This window comes from Geotrypetes seraphini, chromosome 6, assembly GCF_902459505.1.
Source record: "Geotrypetes seraphini chromosome 6, aGeoSer1.1, whole genome shotgun sequence".
Classification (NCBI taxonomy): Eukaryota; Metazoa; Chordata; class Amphibia; order Gymnophiona; family Dermophiidae; genus Geotrypetes; species Geotrypetes seraphini.
Window position 1 is genome coordinate 251,560,040 of NC_047089.1, and position 20,060 is coordinate 251,580,099.

Consider the following 20,060-nt stretch of genomic DNA (forward strand, 5'->3'; position numbering starts at 1 on the left):
GTGGCCAGCCAGTGCATGGCGCAGGAGCAATCTTTCTGCCCTCCTGCTCCGTTTGAGGCTGCTGGCTGATTCCACCTCCCCCATGTTCCTTTCGGGTCTCTTGTAGCCAGCCGGTGCATGGCACAGGAACAATCTTCCTGCTCCGTTTGAGGCTATTAATCAGCCAGTGGCCTTGAATGGAGCAGGAGAGTAGGAAGATCGTTCCTGTTTCGTGCACCGGCTGGCTATGAAGGACCCAAAAGGAATGTGGGGGAGGTGGAATTAGACAGCGGCCTTGAACGGAAGGAGGGCAGGAAGATTGTTCCTGCTCTGTGCACAGACTGGTCACATGGGACCTGAAAGGTACGTGGGGGAGGTGGGAGTGAGGTGTGGATGTTCAATTTCAGCAGGCAAAGGAGCCAGAGGGGATTCCTCCTATCATACCCACCGTGAGGCTGCCATGGAGTCGGGGGTGCGCAGTGGGGGGTTGGTTGGATTCGACCGGTGCGGGAAACGGGTCATGTGGCAGGCCCTGTGGAGGCCTGCAATAGGTCCTGGAGGGGTGGGTGGGTAGGTGATGGCCTGAATATAAGCCGAGGCCCCAATTTTTTGACCCCCAAATCTTGGTTTATCTTTGAGTCTAAACGGTATATACAGATTCTTATTTTGTACCGGAGGCAATGTAGACTTAAGTGACTTTCCCAGGGAAACAATTCCCTTGGTTTCTCAGGCCACTGCACTAACTGCTAAGCTTCTCCTCCAATTACCCATGAGCTCTTTGTGTGAACGCTTCTGCCATTTGTACCACTGGAGGATGCAAATCAAATTAGCACAAGTTTGATTTTATTTTTTTTCAAGTTGCTATACTTATCCCAGGACAAGCAGGCAGCATATTCTCACGCATGGGTGATGTCACCGACGGAGCCCCGGTACGGACCACTTTAAAAGTGCATTGCCACTTTAAGACTTTAGAAAGATCGCGATAGCCCGCATCACACATGCGAGAGTGCCTTCCCGCCTGACGCAGAGCACACATCTCCCCAGTTTTTTCATTTCTGCGGAGCTAAGAAGATGCGTTTAATGATTGTTTAACTTTTATTGCCTTCCCGCTTTCGTGGTTTTCTGATTTTCTGCCAGTTTTTTCTTCATTTTTTCTTTAGTATTGCTTTTTTTTTTTTTAAAGCAATCTTTCTTTTAAATTTAGCTCATCTTTGAGTTTGACTCAGGGGGGCCTATTTTTTCTCTTCAGCCTCCGACCTTAATTTTCCTCGGCTGCTGTTTTCCCTCCATGTCAAGCGGTTGACTGAGTTTTACGAAGCCGTGCTCTAGCTTCTTTAGTTCTTTTGAAGCCACTGCACTGTCTTCCATTTACAAACATAACAAGAAACAACCCAAAAAATATATATATCAAAAAGAGAAGAACCAGAAAGAACAGAATATTCATCTTTTCTCATCCAGTTGGTTGTTTGTTTTTTTATTTTTGCCTTCCCCATACCGGAGGTGTGGAGCCGAAGTTTCGACGTTGACGAATCCAGCGATGTCGACATTTTTTCAGCAAGGACTGATGTCGATATCGTCTCTGACACCGATCTCGGTGACACCGCACATATCGACACCAGCAATACTACCTGCCTCTGGTGTCGCCTTGTGCTGTTTGAGTAAGTGGATTTCTTCACTTGGGACTCAGGGCACACTAGCATTGAGTCAAGTCATGCTGACCTTGAAATAGTCCTGTAAGCGCCCGATCCCGATCTTGAGGAGTGGCTTGATTAGGCCTCATTCTCATGGGACCGGAGCACGACACCTTGGGTACTGGTGATAATGCCAATGGTACCGGTGTTTATATGTGTCCCATACCCGTCATAAGTGCCTTGTCATTGATCATTATGGCACCGGACCTTGACACCGATGGTACCGGCGACAAAGCAAACGGTACTGGTGTTTTTTTCCTTCAGACTTGAACTCCACTTTAAGTTCAACTCATGCTAGCTTTGCTGCAGTTTAGTAAGTGGCTGAATCTGATCTCGACATAGACTTCATCCGTATGGGACGAGTCAGCGATGCCGATGATACTGATGAACAGTCAATGGGTACCAGTGTTTCCCCATCCTGTTTTTGATGGAGTTCTATCACCATCCTGTCCCGATCTCATCCTTATGGAACTGGAATGTGATACTGACGGTACCGAAGAAAAAACTGTCGGTACTGATACTCTCCCTTAAGCAAACAATTGATACCTTGCTATGACAGGAATTGGGTGTGTGTTTTTTTATTGTGTCTTTGCCTCTCTCGGTGCCTGTCTAATCTGTAAAATAGCGGTATCGGTGCTTACCCAAACACACCCAAATGCACAACTTGCTTGAGGAAGAATTGGGTGAGCATTTTCTGAGGCTGGTACCAACCCATTCCTTACCCGTATCGACACTGATTCTTTCAGTGCCAGTCCGGTCTGAGTCTTCGACACCGGTTGCATCTACAGCAGAGTCTTCATCGGTGCCGTTGCTCCTTGTCAAACACTCAACACCGATCACTTGCCAGCACCGGTTTTCCTCAACACAGTTGTCATCTGAGTCCATGTCGGTCCAGTCCGGAAAGGCACTGCAGAAATTAAAACATCTTGAGCCTTCGACACTGAGTGTTCGACATCGATCCCGGACCATGATGTTATTATTTCTTCAGTTTTAGCTTCAGATGCTCATAGCATCATCTTCCACTGCCTGACTCTATTTCTTCAGTCTTCACCAACATTTTTAGGGAAATTTTACAATATTTTACAATTTCCCTTTTTAAAACAGATTTTCTCTTTACATTACAATCTCTGGTTTTTCCCCATTTTCAGAGGCTTTTATGAGACTTGTTTTATACAGGGTGATTCCTATTTCTGCGTTTGATATGCCTTCACTTTATGAATTGCTAGTCACAATATACCTTGAAGAAGTCTTCAGGATCTAGTGTTGGCAGCATTCAACTCATGTCAGCCTTTTTTGATGTGTTCCTTCAGAGCATATCCTCATCATTAAGACTTTCTTTTTGGTGTTGCTCTGGAAGGAGACTCGACATTCCTACTGTACATCAAATTGATTGATACACAGTGTTGTCTTCTGCTGCTTGACTCTGCCTTCTTAGTACTTACAGAGTGTTACCACCAGAAGCATCCATAAACATTGACTTTTCGGTCTAGCGGGAACTAATAAGGGTGGAGAGCCTGTCAGTTAGTTTCCCCGTCACTACAGCTCTTTTCTTGTTTTTGCTGCGATGCAGGATCAACCAGGTACTTTCCACTGTTCCACTAATGTTGGAGGGTGTCTGCTTGGCAGCATCCAGACTATCCCTCCGTTCCCTACATCCCTTTATACTTTATGCCAGAGGTTTGGGAGTGGCTGTAGGGGAGGAGGAGGCCGCTCAATCCTTTTTAGGATAATTTTTCTTTCCCTGTTTGTTTGGGACCTTTCGCCTTTCTGCCGCTATTCGGCTCTTGACATCCTTGAGTTCTAGGGGTCTGGAGTTTTTTTTCTCCTTCCCACTTGATTGGTTTTCACACCTTTCGCTTCTACTATTGTTTCGCACCCGGGTGTAGTATTTATACTCTTCCCGAACTTTAGCTCTTTGGGTTTCAGGGAAACCTTTTATTTTCTATCATTCCTTAGGGCTTCCTGTATGTGCTTACGCTTTCCAGTCACCTAGCGCAGTTTGCACTATCAGGCCCTTCTTACAGCCTCTCATCTTTTTCAATCTTGAGAAGGAGTGCTTGTGTTTTGGGGCTCCAACACTCTGTTCTTGTTGTCTTCAGATTTTTCTTTTCCGCTATGCTTACTATACTTCAATTTCGATGGTGACTTTACCAAAGTGTTCAGTCTTGGGCCTCTTCTTTACTCAGAGCATTTCTTTTGAACTTGCTCTCCTTTGCTGCTGTATCCACCTTTTTTTCAAATTTGAACATTTTCTGCATGGCACTTGAAGGTTTCTCATGCCACATGACTTCCATGTGACATGGAAGAATATGAGCAAGACTCTGTCTTCATGCTTCTCCGTATACCCTTGCTTTTTAGCAATGGTGTCTTTTTATATCATCCTCTATTGAGCAGTTGCTTAAATGCTTTATGACCTCCTCTGTACTCTTGGAAGGTCTCTTTTTTTTGCACTTTCCTTCTTTTCAAGGGGTGATGTTGACAATTCATCCCCTTATACCTGGGAACTACAACTGGATGCCCTTCTAAACCAAGGACTTTACTCCTTCAAGGAACGCATTTTTTCATACCACCTTAAGGTGTTCTATTTTTCTCTTAATGTTTCTTCAACATTTCTTGAGTCCTAGCAATCAACTACCCTCGTACTCTGTAAACCCATAGAGCCACAGGGTCTCTCCAGTTATGTCAAGAAGCTCAAAAAAAAAATTGGCTTTTTTTCAATTGCTTGCCTCATTATCTTGATGATTGTCTGTTTTTCCAGGGGAGCACCACTGGGGAGACGCGCGCCCTGCGTCGGGGGGAAGGCACTTGCGCATGCGTGGTGTGGGCTATCGCAAACTTTCTAAAGTCTTAAGGTGGCGATGCACTTTTAAAGTGTCGGTGACGTCACCCATGTATGAGAATATCTGCCTGCTGTCCCTGCATAAAACCTGTTGCGGTAGGTAACTGTGCTTTCTCTCTCCTAGGTCCCTCTTTGATAGACTTTGGGGAAGTCTGTAAAAGCTCTGTTTCTGAAAAGCAAATGTACATCATCAATAACTTGCCTACATATATTTGGGTTCAGTTTGAAATTGATTGTAAGGAGCTGCAGCAGACCAGCCCTTTGTCTCATGTGGTGCCGCCCATGTCAAAAACACGCATCCCTGTTGTGCTTGAGATTACCACACTGGGGCAATTCAAGAAGTAAGACTTGGATCAGTTTCTTTCTTATTTGTGGACAAATATAGAATACAGTATAAATTATTTCTCTGTATTTGAGTAGAAAGGATAGAGGACAATTCTCCTAGCAGTTTCTGCAGGAGAAAAACATTTTATCAATGTATCTCGCTATCTGAAAATTAGTCGCACTATATGTGCTTTTGCCTACATTTGTATGAGACTTTCCTCAGCTAAGTGTAGGTTGGGAGAAAATGGCACATGTTGTATGATGGGGAAACCATCCATTTTCAAAACAGAAACAGACAGTCCCAGGGTTAACAACGAGTTAAGTTGAATTTGTATGTAACTAGGATCCTGTACAGTACACAGTCTATAAAAACATTAAACAAACAGTCCTCAAAATAAAGTACTGTAGGTTAAATAGGAGATTTACACTTACTTTTGTTCTTCATCCACCACTACATTCAACATTTCTCCCTCTCATCCCCAAGCAAAAGTGCCTCATGTCCAATACGGTCAGACCTTGGTTTGCGAGTAATGCGGTTTGTGAGTGTTTTGCAAGACGAGCAAAACATTCTCGCAAATCGTGACTCGCAAACTGAGAGTTGACTCGATTTGCGAAAACCCTCCCGTTCGAACTGGCATTGCACCCCCCACAAATGCCCCCCCCCCCGAAAACTAGCATTGCACCCCCCCCCCCGCTTGAACCGGCATCGCTCCCGCCCGCGAATGCCCCCCCGAGAATCTCGGAGAAAATGAGGGACAGAAGGCCTTGAGCATGTGCAGATGCTCAAGGCCCAGCCCAGGCAAGAGGCGGGATCTTCGTTCACTGGCACCGGCACGTCCTATGGGTTGGTGCTGCGTGCCGGTGCCAGATGAGGTAAGGGGTTTGTCTTGGCTGGCGGGGGATGCTGCTTACAGCACAGGGATGCAATGCTGGTTCTCGGGGGGCGATGCTGGTTCGGAGGGGTGGAGCCGCGCCGGAGGCCTCGTGGGGGGGGGGGGGGAGGTAGAACCAATTAAGCGAGTTTCCCTTACTTCTTAAGGGGAAACTTACTTTGATATACGAGCAATTTGGTTTACGAGCATGCTTCTGGAACAAATTATGCTGGTAAACCAAGGTTCCACTGTATTTCTCTCTTCCTCCCTATGCCCAACAATTCACTGCTTCTTTAGCGTCCCTCCAGAACGGCACAGAAAAGGATGGGTTTATGCTCCTCTGCCAATAGATAGAGACTGAGACCTGGACTTGTCGCTACAGTTCAAATGGGCTGGGTAGCCCCTATTACACTCAGTCTCCAGTAGGTGGAATGGTAAGATTTTTTCTTGACCCTTTTGCTGTCCAGACAGAGCTTGGAGGACCCTCTTGGGGGTTCTACCAACCTCGGGGGTGCCATACTCCGAAAAGTCGAGTCTCCCCCCCATTTCCCCCACCTTCCCAGGTTTTTTGAATTTAGAAGAGCCTCAACTGTACGCCTGGCTGTCTGTCCAACACAAAATACAGTTTAGAGTGCCAGTGAGTTCTGCTCTCTTGAGGCAGCTGTGAGCTGTGAGAAGTTTAAAAAAAAAAAAAAAAAAACCCACAAGAAATATAAGGAGCATTGAGTGAGCCTGAGGCCGCCGTTTTTGTTTGGTGTTGTGCGGGTTTTTTTGCATATTCGGTATGAGCGCTTCAAAAAAGCAGCACAAGTGCGTTTTATGTGGGTGCCAAGCGGTGGATGCGGCTGGTGTGTGCACAAAGGGTTCCAGCCGTCTCGAGGGGGAACCAGCATCGGCTTTGGGTGTCGGAGTGCAGGGCTCCCCTTCGTACGTGCACCACTCAGCGGCAGGAGGCGGTGGTGACGCCCGGGCCTCACCTTCCACCCACACCGGGCTTTCCTCATCTGCCGGCAGTCTAGCTAATTTGATGTTGTGGACTGCTGGGGAGGCTGGGATTCCCTTGTCACTGTGGCGTTTCTGTAGTGGCAGGGTCAAGTTCGGTTTCAGTTCCGTGTATTATTTCAGGTGATAGTTTAGCAACGGCCCTTCCCTCGGTTTTGGTGGGAAGCATGTCCATTTTGCCCATGGTCTCAGGTGACCCTCCTGTCTTAAAGAGACAGGAACAGGTTTTAAATGTATCTTCTGCTCCTGCTATAATTTCTGGATTGCTGCTGGGGTTGTTTTGCTTGATTTTATGATAGCCATGTGCAAGGCTTATTTACAGGCGGCTGGGGGTCCTGCTTCAATTCTGGGGGTCATGGGGTTGTCTGGGGTTTTTCTCTTTTACGGCCACCCCCATTCAATATCCTGCTATGGCTGCCTCTATCCAGCCCTCTCAGCCATTGTCCAGGTGTCTAGGGACAAGGATTCTTTTCTGGCTGATCTGTTTTTTCCTGATGAGGACTTGGATCTTGGGGAGGACCTTTCAGATCTGTTAGGGGGGTCTGATGTTTTGGATGGAGATTTTTCAGTGGCATCGGTTGGCGAGGATGCATCGGTTGTACGCATTTTTCATCGGGAAGAATTGCAGGACTTCTTTCTTCAGGTGTCTTCAGTTTTACACTTTGAAGAGGAAGCTAAGGACCCCCCTCGTGTTGTGGACCTGGTATAGGGATCTGGTATAGGGATCTGGTCAGCATCCCGCTCTTTCCCTATGCATCAGGATATTTGGGATGTAGTGCAAGCTCAGTGGAAAGTTCCAGATGCACCTTTTCGCTTGGTGTAGTCTATGGCCAGACTCTACTCCATTCCAGATGGGGATAGAGATACTTTAAAGTCTCCTGTGGTGGATGTGGTGGTCTCGGCTATTGCGCGCAGACATACTGTGCTAGTGGAAGGCGGCTTGGCCCTGAGAGACCCTTAGGACCATAAAATGGAAGCTCTTCTTAAACACAGTTTTGATTTGGCTGCCCTGGCTGTCCAGGCAGTGATTTGTGGCGGTCTGGTAGCCCGGCTTTTTTCCGGTGGTCTGAGAAAGTTCATGACTGTGAGATGGCTGACTGGTCCTTAGTGGATCAGGAAGTTGCTAAGATTGAGCTGGGAGCTTCTTAACTCTATGATCTATTGCGTGCCTTGGCCAAGCCCAAGGCTCTCAGGGTAGTGGCTCGCCTAAACCTGTGGCTTTGGGGTTGGTAAGTGGATGCGACATCTAAGGCTCAGCTCAGTAAGTTTCCCTTTCGGGGCTTCTTTCTCTTTGGGGAGGAATTGGTTAAGCTGGTTCAGGCCTTGAATGACTCTATGCCTCGATTGCTGGAGGACCGTCCTTGTCAGGATTTGCAAGGTGGTTCTGCCCGGGGACACTTGAATGAGTTTCATACGTACTACCCTGGCCGGGGTGCGACCTCTTTTCCTTCCAAAGAACGTTTCTTTCAACGTATGGGGGCCCGCTGGGAGGGTCGTGACTCCTCCAGATGCTGCTCTTCCGCCTGTCTGGCCAAGTGACTCATTGCTGGTCCTTCCCATGGTTCCGGTCAGAGCCCGGTTACGGGAGTTTTACTGGGGATGGGCAGAGATCACAACGGATCAGTGGGTCCTAGAGGTAATTCGGGACTGTTATGCTATGGAGTTTTCATAACCTTTGCCAGATCATTTCCTCTCCTCTCCTTATCAGGCAACTTGGAAGAGGAGGGCTTTTCAGCAGACACTGCTCAGGTTGCTTCCTCAGAAGGTTCCATTTACTTTGTGGTACCCAAGAAGGAGGGGTCTTTTTTGCCCATTGTGGATCTCAGGTGTGTCAACAGAGCTCTCAGGGTTCCGTCTTATCACATGGAAACCCTGAAATCTGTAATTCTGCTGCCAAGTCTGGAGAATTTCTGACTTCTCTCGACCTGATGGAGGCTTATCTGCATGTTCCCATTCAGGCCTCCTATCAAAGATTCCTTTGCTTTGCTTTGAGCATTTTCAGCAAAATCATTGCAGGAGAGTTCCCGGGATACAGCTCGGGTTGTGGAGTTTCTCCAGTCCTTGGGCTGGGTGGACAAACTGGCCAAGAGCCAGTTTGCTCCGTCTCAGTGCTTGTATTATCTCAGCATGCTTTTCTACACCAGCTTTGGGAGAGTTTTCCTTCCAGAGGCCAGGGTGTGCAAATTGCAGATACAGAATCACTCTCTGATGGATTGCCGATGTCCACTGGCACAAGACTTTCTACAGGTCTTGGGGTCCATGGCGGCTTCCTCGGAAGTGGTCTGGTGGGTTTGGACTCGCATGCGTCCTCTTCAATATGTACTTCTTCGACAGTGGTTGCCACAGATTCTTGGCTCAAGACTTTCTACAGGTCTTGGGGTCCATGGCGGCATCCTTGGAAGTAGTCCGGTGGGTTTGGGCTCACATGCTTCCTCTTCAGTATACACTTCTTTGTCAGCGGTTGCCACAGATTTATGATCTGGACTCTGGTCCCACAGGGGATTGGTTCGGTGCAGTCTTCGCTGGTAGCTCCAGTCTTCCAGTCTGGTTCAGGGAGTGAGTCTTGATCAGCTCCAATGGATCGTGATTCTCATGGATGCCAGACTCCTCAGTTGGGGAGCTCAATGTCTTGGTCGCTCGGCTCAGGACAGCTGGACACTGGTGGAGGCGTCCTGGTCAATCAGTGTTCTGGAGACCAGAGCCATATGGCTAGTATTGGTGGAATTCCAGTCCTTGCTGGAGGGCAAGGCAGTTTGAGTTCTTTTAGAAAATGCCACAGTGGTGACCTATGTCAATCCTCAGGGGGGCACCAATAGTCATCTGGTGGCACTGGAGACCTTTCTGCTCAGGAATGGGCTCATCTCCGGGACATCTCGGCTTCCCACTTTGCCAGCATGAATAATGTCCAGGCGGATTTTTTCAGTCATCATGCACTGGATCCCAGTGAGTGGTGTCTTGAGCTGGAAGCCTTCTAGTTGATTGTTCAAGCCTGGGGTCGGCTGATCATAGACCTCATGGCTATGAGTGTCAATACCAAAGCACCGAGGTTCTTCAGTCGATGCAGGGATTGCCAGGCCAAGGGGCTGGATGCTCTGATGCAGGCTTGGCCGACGGATGGCCTGCTGTATGTCTTTCCTCTGTGGCCTCTGGTGTGCAGAGTTCTTTGTATTGTCCTGCACTCTGTCCGTGTGATCCTGGTGGCTCCGGACTGGTCCAGGCGCCCTTAGTATGCGGATCTGGTTCATCTGCTAGTGACAAATCCTCTCTCGCTGCCCCTCTTACCCGATCTTCTGACTCAGGGTCCCATTCCAATGTACGATCTGAGTCCTTTTTGTCTTACGTTTTGCTCTTGAAAGGACTCACCTAAGGAAGAAGGGATATTTGGATAATGTGATCTTCACTCTCTTAGGGTCTCAGAGAATTTCCACCTCTTGGGTTTATGTCCGTGTTTGGTTCTTTTTGAGGACTGGTGTTCCATGCATGGCGTGGTTTCCCTTTGAGCTGCTTTGCCTCATATTCTGGAGTTTCTGCAGGATGGCCTAGAATGAGGCCTTGACTGGTCTTCCCTGCCAGTGCAGGTTGCCAGTGCAGGGAAGACCAGGCAAGGCCTCATTCTAGGCCATCCTGCAGAAACTTTTGTGTGATAATCGCTTGGCCTGTTCTCCGGATGTGATTTTGGTTCTTGAGAGTTGCAAAGTTGATTCAACCACCAGTTTGACCATCGGTTCCTACCTGGGATCTCAATTTAGTCTTCTCCTCTGTTTGAGCCTCTCAGTGCCTGTACGTTGAAGGACCTTGCTCTTAAGGTGGTTTTCTTGGTGGCCATTACTTCCGTGAGACGCATTTCAGAACTGCAAGCCTTTTCGTGTAGGTCTCCCTTCCTGGAGTTCTCTAGGGAGTGGGTCGTGCTTCGGCTGGTTCCATCCTTTCTTCTGAAGATGGTTTTGCCGTATCATGTCAACCAATCCGTGGTCCTCCTGGTCTTGGGTAGTCAGGAGGGCTTGTTGGAACAGAGGCAATTGCACAAGTTGGATGTCGGTTGAGTCCTTCACTCTTATGTTCAGCGGACCCATGAGTTCCTTAAGTCAGATCGTCTTTTTATCCTCTTAGCGGGTCCTCATTAGGGGGTCAGTGCCTCCAAGACTAGATCAAGGAGGCTATCTCTTCAGCGTACCTTCTCCAAAAGAAACATGCTCCTGAATTTCTCAGAGCTCATTCTACTCGGGGTCAAGCAACTTCTTGGGCTGAGAGTTCTATTGTGCCTCCGGTGGATATTTGTAAAGCTGTGGTTTGGTCTTCTCTCCATTCCTTTATTCAACACTACCATGTGGATGTTCAGGCATGTTGGGGTGCGGTGTTCGGTAAGTGTGTTCTTGTGGCGTCCCTTTGGGGGTCCCACCCATGATGGGTACTGCTTTGGTATGTCCCATCCGTTTCTGTGCCAGTCTGGAGTGAAGCTAATGAAGGAGAAATTAGGTCCTTACCTGCTAATTTTCTTTCTTTTAGTCCCTCCAGTCCTGCACAGACCCTACCCTGTCATTTTGTTCAGTGTTTTTGCTAAGAGTTCGGGTTTTTTTCTGTGGGATTTGTTGTTGTTGGTTGTTTGAGGGAGTTTAAAGATCAGTGGCATTTGGGTTTGGCTGGTTTAGCTGGCGAACTGTGGGGCGTTTCTGAAAGGTTCTTGTTCTAATCAGTATCCAACAGTGTTTTCCTTTTTCTCCATATAAGTGTGGAGTTCGGATGTTATTGCCTTTTCAGGCAAGTTATTTTCTGCTTGGCTATTTGTTAAGACTGAGTGTAATAGGGACTGCACAGGCCATTTATACTCTACCAAAAGTCAATATCTCAGTGGGTGATGTCATCCATGGAGCCCCGGTATGGACACTTTAAAAGTGCAAAGCCACTTAAAGATTTTTAGAAAGTTTGCGATAACCTGCGCCGCACATGCACGGGTGCCTTCCCGCCCGACATAGGCGCATGGCTCCTCAGTACTTAGTTTTCTGCGGAGCTAAGAAGTCGTATTTTTGTATGTTGTTCAAATTTTTGCCTTTGCCTTCCCAGCTGTCTAGAACATCTTACCTATTGTACTTACTCTGGTAAGCTCTTTTTTCCAGTAGCTATTTGAGGCATTCTGTACTCCCAGCCCTGTCCTTCCTTTGCCTACTTACAGACTGATTCTTGGATGCCTGTCAGTCCTTGGGGGCTGTGAAGAATTTGTATATGTTTCAATTTATTGGGAAGTAGTTTCTGGCCTCCTTGAAAGCCTGTGTTGGTGGTTAACGGTACTGTTTAGTTACATTTTGAGCAGAACACTTTGTTTAAGCCTGTTGCTTCTGGTGCCTCTACTTCACGTGAGTTGGGTGGCTCTACGTGCTTGGGTACCAACTGTAGGTGGAGCTAAAGAGCCCAGTGAAGTACAACAGAGGCAGAATAAAACATCCGGAGTGGATTCCTTCTGCAGCAGATAACCCAGCTGTCTAGAATATTTCACCTATCTACTGGAAAAGAGCTTACCAGGGTAAGTACATAATCTCTTTTTAATGGTATATGTTGTGCATTGAAAGTTCGTAATTGAACACTGTAACTCAACAATCAGATGCGACATGTGAACTAATGAAAAGGATGTTATTTGTCTTACAGGTCGATTAATTATACTATTAACACAAAACATACGGGCCACGTAATAGTCATTGCAACAGTAGGTACTGTTACTCTGGAGCTGTCCACAGAAGAGCTGATTCTAAAACCCATCCCTGGTTTATTGGTAGAAACAGGATTTAGAACAACTGTCACCCTGTACAATCGGAAAAACCATCCTGCTGATTTTAGCTGGAAACCCCAAATCAGAGATAAAGGAATATCATTTTCTATACGCCCTGCCAGAGGTATTTAGTTTCCAAGCTATTTAAAGGGAAACATGTATATATTTGAAAAATAGGAAGCTTGCACAGATCTAGTTTATTGTCATTATGGGGATTAATCAACAATCCACATCCATGGCTAACAACAAAGGGCTAGATTCACTAACCTTCGATCCAGGCTGACAAATTCACTAAAGGCCTGTATACAAATGGGGGCGATTGTTGGCACGCCCCCCCACTTACTTCATGGATCGCTAGAGAGCGATCCTTGAGCATGCGCAGACCATCTTCCTTGCCTGTAGATGGTCTGCACACGCTCTCAGCAGGAAACTTTTTTTTTTTTTGCAAGCCCATGGTTTTAACCCGCTTTAAGCCTGCTGGTTCAAATCACGGGCTTGCACTGCGAAGAAGGGCAGGAGAGTCAGGGGCGGCAGGAGAGATTCGGGGCGAGAGCAGGAGATTAGGGCAGGCAGCAGATCGGGGCTGAGAGCAGGAGATCGGGGCAGGAAGCAGATCAGGGCTGAGAGCAGGAGATCGGGGCAGGCAGCAGATCGGGGCTGAGAGCAGGAGATCGGGGATAAGAGTAGGAGATTGGGGCTAAGAGTAGGAGATCGGGGCTGAGAGCAGGAGATTGGGGCAGGCAGCAGATCGTGGCTGGCAGCAGATCGAGGCTGGCAGCAGATCGAGGCTGGCAGCAGATCGGGGCTGGCAGGAGATCGGGGCTGAGAGCAGGAGAATCGGGGCAGGCAGCAGATCGGGGCTGAGAGCAGGAGATTGGGGATGAGAGCAGGAGAATAGGGCTGAGAGCAGGAGATTGGGGCTGAGAGCAGGAGATCGGGGCTGAGAGCAGGAGATCGGGGCAGGAAGCAGATCGGGGCTGAGAGCAGGAGATCGGGGCTGAGAGCAGGAGATTGGGGCAGGCAGCAGATCGTGGCAGGCAGCAGATCGTGGCTGGCAGCAGATCGAGGCTGGCAGCAGATCAGGGCTGGCAGGAGATCGGGGCTGAGAGCAGGAGAATCGGGGAAGGCAGCAGATCGGGGCTGAGAGCAGGAGATCGGGGCTGAGAGCAGGAGATGGGGGCAGGCAGCAGATCGGGGCTGAGAGCAGGAGATCGGGGCTGAGAGCAGGAGATCGGGGCTGAGAGCAGATCGGGGCTGAGAGCAGGAGATTGGGGCTAAGAGTAGGAGATCGGGGCTGAGAGCAGGAGATCGGGGCAGGCAGCAGATCGGGGCTGAGAGCAGGAGATTGGGGCTAAGAGTAGGAGATCGGTGCTGAGAGCAGGAGATTGGGGCAGGCAGCAGATCGTGGCTGGCAGCAGATTGAGGCTGGCAGCAGATCAGGGCTGGCAGCAGATCAGGGCTGGCAGGAGATCGGGGCTGAGAGCAGCAGATCGGGGCTGAGAGCAGGAGATTGGGGATGAGAGCAGGAGAATAGGGCTGAGAGCAGGAGATTGGGGCTGAGAGCAGGAGATTGGGGCTGAGAGCAGGAGATCGGGGCAGGAAGCAGATCGGGGCTGAGAGCAGGAGATTGGGGCAGGCAGCAGATCGAGGCTGGCAGCAGATCAGGGCTGGCAGGAGATCGGGGCTGAGAGCAGGAGAATCGGGGCAGGCAGCAGATCGGGGCTGAGAGCAGGAGATCGGGGCTGAGAGCAGGAGATCGGGGCAGGCAGCAGATCGGGGCTGAGAGCAGGAGATCGGGGCAGGAAGCAGATCAGGGCTGAGAGCAGGAGATCGGGGCAGGCAGCAGATTGGGGCTGAGAGCAGGAGATCGGGGCAGGCAGCAGATTGGGGCTGAGAGCAGGAGATTGGGGCAGGCAGCAGATCGGGGCTGAGAGCAGGAGATTGGGGCTGAGAGCAGGAGAATCGGGGCAGGAAGCAGATCAGGGCTGAGAGCAGGAGATCGGGGCAGGCAGCAGATTGGGGCTGAGAGCAGGAGATCGGGGCAGGCAGCAGATTGGGGCTGAGAGCAGGAGATTGGGGCAGGCAGCAGATCGGGGCTGAGAGCAGGAGATTGGGGCTGAGAGCAGGAGAATCGGGGCAGGCAGCAGATCGGGGCTGAGAGCAGGAGATTGGGGCAGGCAGCAGATTGGGGCTGAAGGCAGGGCAGTTGGAAAGGACCTGAGCGACTGGTCCTCAGCAGTCGCTTATTTTGAATCTGTCAGCCCAGTCGGTGTCCCTCTTTTTTTTTTTTGTGAATCGCGTCCCTGCCTATTTTGCATGCTGTTTCCCCTCATTTGCATTCACGGATCGGAATCGGATCGGTACACAGGTTAGTGAATCAGGTCGGAGGGAAATCAGGCTTAGTGAGTCTAGCCCAAAGTCCTTTTATCGAACTGGTTCCTTCAACTTTAAATTGGTATTAGTATAAACTAAGAGCCATGTCACAGTAACCTCTTCAATCTCTGCAAATATTGCTATTTTCCATTCTCTGCAGACTGTTTCCTCTGCCTTGTCTGAATTGGTGTAGGGATTGGAATGACTGTCAGAGGATCTGTGCATAACGCGGTTTGTGGCTATAGAACTCCTGTCTGGTTGCTGCCTTCTTCACCCTTGCTGCAGCTGAACCTGTTAACCTCTTCTATCACCAAGATATCTGGTACCTACTGGCACTGAGCCAGGCTTGTCAGATTGCTATCTGGGAGGATTGTAAACCAGTCAGGTTTTCACGACATCCCTAAGATTTATTTGCATGCAGATTTATCTGATACATATTCATTAGGGACAACCTGAAAATCAGACTGTCTTGCTTCCCTCAATGGCAATTTCTTCTTGATGCTTCTGACCTCAGCAGGTATCATGGAGCTATTTTTCGGGTTCTTTTTATAAAAATAGGTTTTATTTTGGAAATAGTAGAAATAGCAATAACTGAAAGACCTGGGTTCAGATTCCACAATGGCTCCTTGTGGCCTTGGGCCGTCAATTAACCCTCTATTACCTTGGGATGACACAGGACGGTCTGGCAAACTGCCCTGTTCATGGCCTGCCCTGAAAATTGTCACACTTGTGGTAGCCCCCATAAGTTATCGCAGCTTGATATTTGTGTGCGAGGGGAACTGTCATACCATATGTTGGATAAGTTGAGTTTTCTATTGTAATATCATAAAGCCGTGCCATTTATGACCAATTTTTTTTTGTAAGTTCTTGTTGTAATACATCTTGGATAATTCTTTTGTAATCCACCTTGAACTGCAAGGTAATGGCGGAATAGAAATCCCTAATGTAATGTAATTTATATTCCTTGTAATCTTTCTGCCAGGCACTGTGGAAGCATACAGAGACCTGGAGTGTGAAGTGGTATGGCATCCTGGATTTTCCTCTCCTGAGGTAGGGGAGTTCATTCTGCTTGTGCAGGGTGGCAGCCCTCTGAAGCTGAATTGCATTGCACAGGTAATCCTACAACCTACCAGCTTGTTTGTTTTCCCATTTTTATTTCTAATCCCCCAGGAGCAAATTTCTTTCTTATAAAATATATTAAAAGAAAACCAGCTTCTTTGAGATGAAGTAAAAAGAATCATGGACTTGATATACCACCTTTCTGTGGGTGCAATTAAAGTGGTTTACATGTAGGTACTAATCTATTATTATATTGTATTATTATATCTACTGGTCTTTAAGCCCGTTAATATTAACGGGTGCTAGAATAGATGTGTGTGTTTCTGTCTTTATTTCTTTCTCTCTCCTTGGCTGCTGTCTTGTCTTTTTTAAAAATTTGTCTCTCTCTCCTTGGGCGCTGTCTGTCTGTCTTTTTTTCTTTGTCTCTCTCTCCTTGAACGCTGTCTGTCTTTTTTTTCTTTGTCTATCTCTCCTTGGCCGCTGTCTGTCTGTCTTTTTTTCTTTGTCTATTTCTCCTTGGACGCTGTCTGTTTGTCTTTTTTTCTTTGTCTATCTCTCCTTGGCCGCTGTCTGTCTGTCTGCCTTTTTTTCTTTGTCTCTCTCTCCTTGGACGCTGTCTGTCTGTTTTCCTTTCTGTCTGTCTCTCTGGCCACCTGTCTGTCTGTCATTCTTTCTGTCTGTGTCTCTCCCTAGACCCCTGTCTGTCTGTCATTCCCCTTTCTCTCTCCCCCTGGCCCCCTGTTGTGCCATGCCTGCCTGCTCTGTGGCCCCCTTCTGTTCCCCCCCTCCCAGAGCAAAGCATGATTGCTGTCTGCCCCCCCAGCACAACCCTCCCCCCTTTCCCTTTCGCCCTAGCCCCCTGCATGCCTGTATTGTTCACGTTCTTACCCTCCCTCCATCCCGGCTTCCTGGTGTCTTCTGGCCTGCTCCTCTTCAAAGCAGCCTGCTGAGGATTGCGGCTGGCTGTAGCGAACTTTGCAGGCCGCTCTCCACCTTGGTAGCACGTTCCCTCTGACGTGAACCCGTGCGTCAGAGGCAACATGCTACCAAGAGGTGGAGAGCGGCCTGTGAGGTTTGCTACAGCCGGCCGTGATACTCAGCAGGCTGCTCTGAAGAGGAGCAGCAGCGGAGGCAGCTGTTGGTGAGTGGGGGGGGGGAGGGGGGAGTCGCCGGCATGTTCCCTGCCTCTGTGTTCGAAAATCGAATTTGGCACGGAAGCAGAGACCATGGTGGCAGGGAACACGAAACCCTAAGTGCACATGCGCGCTTAGGGTTTTATTATAGAGGATTATACAGTATTATAATTATTATATCTATTATTAGTAGTACTAATTTATTATTACATGTCAATGTGGGTCCTGAGTTACAGAATGTCCTTTATATGCCTATTTCTCATTTTCTGTTTTGGTTAGATTGTTAGCTCTATTGAGTAGGGATCGACTCTTACATATGCTGCGTATGTCTGGAAATGCTATAGAAATGCTAAGCAGTAGTAGTACTAATCTAAGCAAGTCATTTTTAGAAGCATACATACGTGCAAGTAGCGGCATTTACAGAGTGGCTTCAGAAAAAAAAACTATTTATATGGGATGCAGCAATTTCAAAGGGGTGTGGTTAAGGGGCAGTCTGCCTGATGAATGATGCATCCTCTGTCTTCCATTTTCATTTTGTTAATTTTGGTCCCAAATTAATTCATTGTTAGAAAATCATGTTGCCCTTTCATATGACACTATATTATTTGGTACATCAATGAGATTTAAAAGCCCAATTTCATTAATAATAATAAACTTCTATTGATATTGACAGGGGTTGCCATTCAGAAGATTACAGGAAATTGGAAAGATTACACTAAACTAAATTATACTTTTTGGTAGAATTCAGTATGCCATATTTATAAAATGGAAAGGGTGCTTGCTATGCAACAAGGTAGTTATAATAAGTTTAAAAAGATTTGGGGGCCATTGATTATTTATTCTAATGATCAGACATCTTAAACACCTCAGTATTGGTTAAGATAAAGGGGGGGGGTGGGAATATGAATGACAATAATTGTTAATTATTAATATATGGGTGGGAGGGATAGGATTCTCTTATATTTATATATCTGGAGGATTACAAATAAGATTGTCAAGTGATTAGTTAAAAATCTTTCTGATTGATTATTATACACTTGTTGTAATATTTGAAAATGAATAAAGATTTACAAAATAAAAAAACATTTTGTTCCTCTTCTAATTCTAATTCTAATTTTAATTTTGTAAACCACTTTGATGTTAAAGCAAAGGATGGCCTATAAACTTCAATAAACATAAACACATGAAAAAAGGGCTAGTTTATTTTTCAATTCTAGCAGCACTCTGGGATGTATACCATCCAGTCCAGGCAATTTGCTACTGTTCAGTTTGTCAAATTGACCCATTACATGGTCCAGTATTACAGAGATTTGTATGAGTTTCTCTGATTCATCAGAATTGAATACCATTTCTAGCACCGGCAACTGCCCCACGTCTTCCTTAATGAAGTCCGAAGCAGAGAATTCATTTAATCTCTCCGCTATAGCCTTCTCTTCCCTGAGAGCCCCTTTTATCTCTCGGTCACCTATCGATTTTCGTCCTGGCTTCTTGCTTTTAATATACCTAAGAAAGTTTTTACTGTGTGTTTTTGCTTCTAGATCTCTCTTTGCCTTCTTTATTAGTGCCTGCATTTGACTTGACAATCTTTGTGCTGTTTACAATTATTTTCAGTTGGATCCTTCTTCCACTTTCTGAAGGATCCTCTTTTAGCTCTAATAGCTTCCTTCTCACTCATTAACCTCGCCGGCTTCCGTTTGGTCTTCTTTCTTCCTTTTTTAATACATGGAATATATCTAGTCTGGGCTTCCAGGATGGTATTTTTTAATAACATCCATGCCTGATTTATATTTTCGTATCTTTGCAGCTGCACGTTTAAGGTTCTTCTTTACTATTCTCCTCATGTTATCATAGTCTCCTTTTTTTAAAGTTAAGTGCTGTTGTTTTGGATCTCCTGTGTAAACTTATTTTAGGGTTTATATCAAATCTGATCACTGTTATCAAGCAGCCCCCATCACCATTACCTTCCTCACCAGTTCATATGCTTCACTAAGAATTAGATCTAGAATTGCTTCACCTCTTGTCGGTTCCTGAATCAGCTGCTCCATAAAGCAGTCCTTGATTTCAATAAGAAATTTTATCTCCCTAGCATTCCCTGATTTACCCAGTCAATATCAGGGTAATTGAAATCACCAATACTGTGTTACCCAGTTTGTTAGCCTTGCTGATAACATCTGGTCAGGCAGATGGTAGTACACTCCTATCACTAATCATTTCCCCCTTCCACACAGAATTTCTACCCATAGGGATTCCAAGGTGTATTTCTGCTCCTGTAGAATTTTTATTCCATTTGATTCAAGAACTTAAGAACATAAGAATAGCCTTACTGGGTCCATCTAGCCCAGTATCCTGTCTTCAAGGAAGCCAATCCAAGTCACAAGTACCTGGCAAAAACTCAATTAATAGCAGCATTCTATGCTTCTGATCCAGGGCAAGCAGTGGCTAAGTCCATAGTCTGTCTCAACAGGAGACTATGGAATTTTCCTCTAGGAATGTGTCTAAACCTTTTTTAAAACTGGCTACATTAACCGATCTTACCACATCTTCTGGCAACTCATTCCAGAGATTAACTATTCTCTGAAAAAGTATTTCTTCCTAATGGTTTTAAAGGTATTACCCTGTAACTTCGAGTATCCACTAGTCTTTGTAAATCGATCCACTTGTACCCATTCTACACCACTTAGGATTTTGTAGACTTCAATCCTATCTCCCCTCAGCCGTCTCTCTTCCAAGCTGAAGAGCCCTAACCTCTTTAGTCTTTCCTCATACGAGATAAGTTCTATCCCCTTTACCATCTTGGTCGCTCTTCTTTGAACCTTTTCTAGTGCTGCTATATCTTTTTTGAGATAAGACCAGAACTGAATGCATTACGCTACACCTCCACCAATTTGATCCGTATTTAATTTAAATCCAGAAAAATCTCCAAATTCTGTAAAACTTTCCAGTAAGGTATGCAATGATCATCGGGGATTTGTTAAGTGGACCAGGTTATAATCTGCAAATGCAGCTATTTTAAAGGTAGAAACCCCC

General features: G+C 46.9%; 1 protein-coding gene across 2 annotated transcripts in view; it reads left to right on the top strand.

The window, feature by feature from the left end:
• The window catches only part of CFAP47 (cilia and flagella associated protein 47), a 1,062,207-nt gene that overhangs the window by 174,187 nt on the left and 867,960 nt on the right, over nucleotides 1–20,060 (top strand). For both annotated transcript variants that reach the window (XM_033947561.1, XM_033947559.1), the window contains exons 14-16: nucleotides 4,634–4,850; nucleotides 12,348–12,592; nucleotides 15,824–15,954. In XM_033947561.1, the coding sequence (XP_033803452.1) occupies nucleotides 4,634–4,850; nucleotides 12,348–12,592; nucleotides 15,824–15,954 (593 nt within the window). The remainder of the gene's footprint in view (nucleotides 1–4,633; nucleotides 4,851–12,347; nucleotides 12,593–15,823; nucleotides 15,955–20,060) is intronic.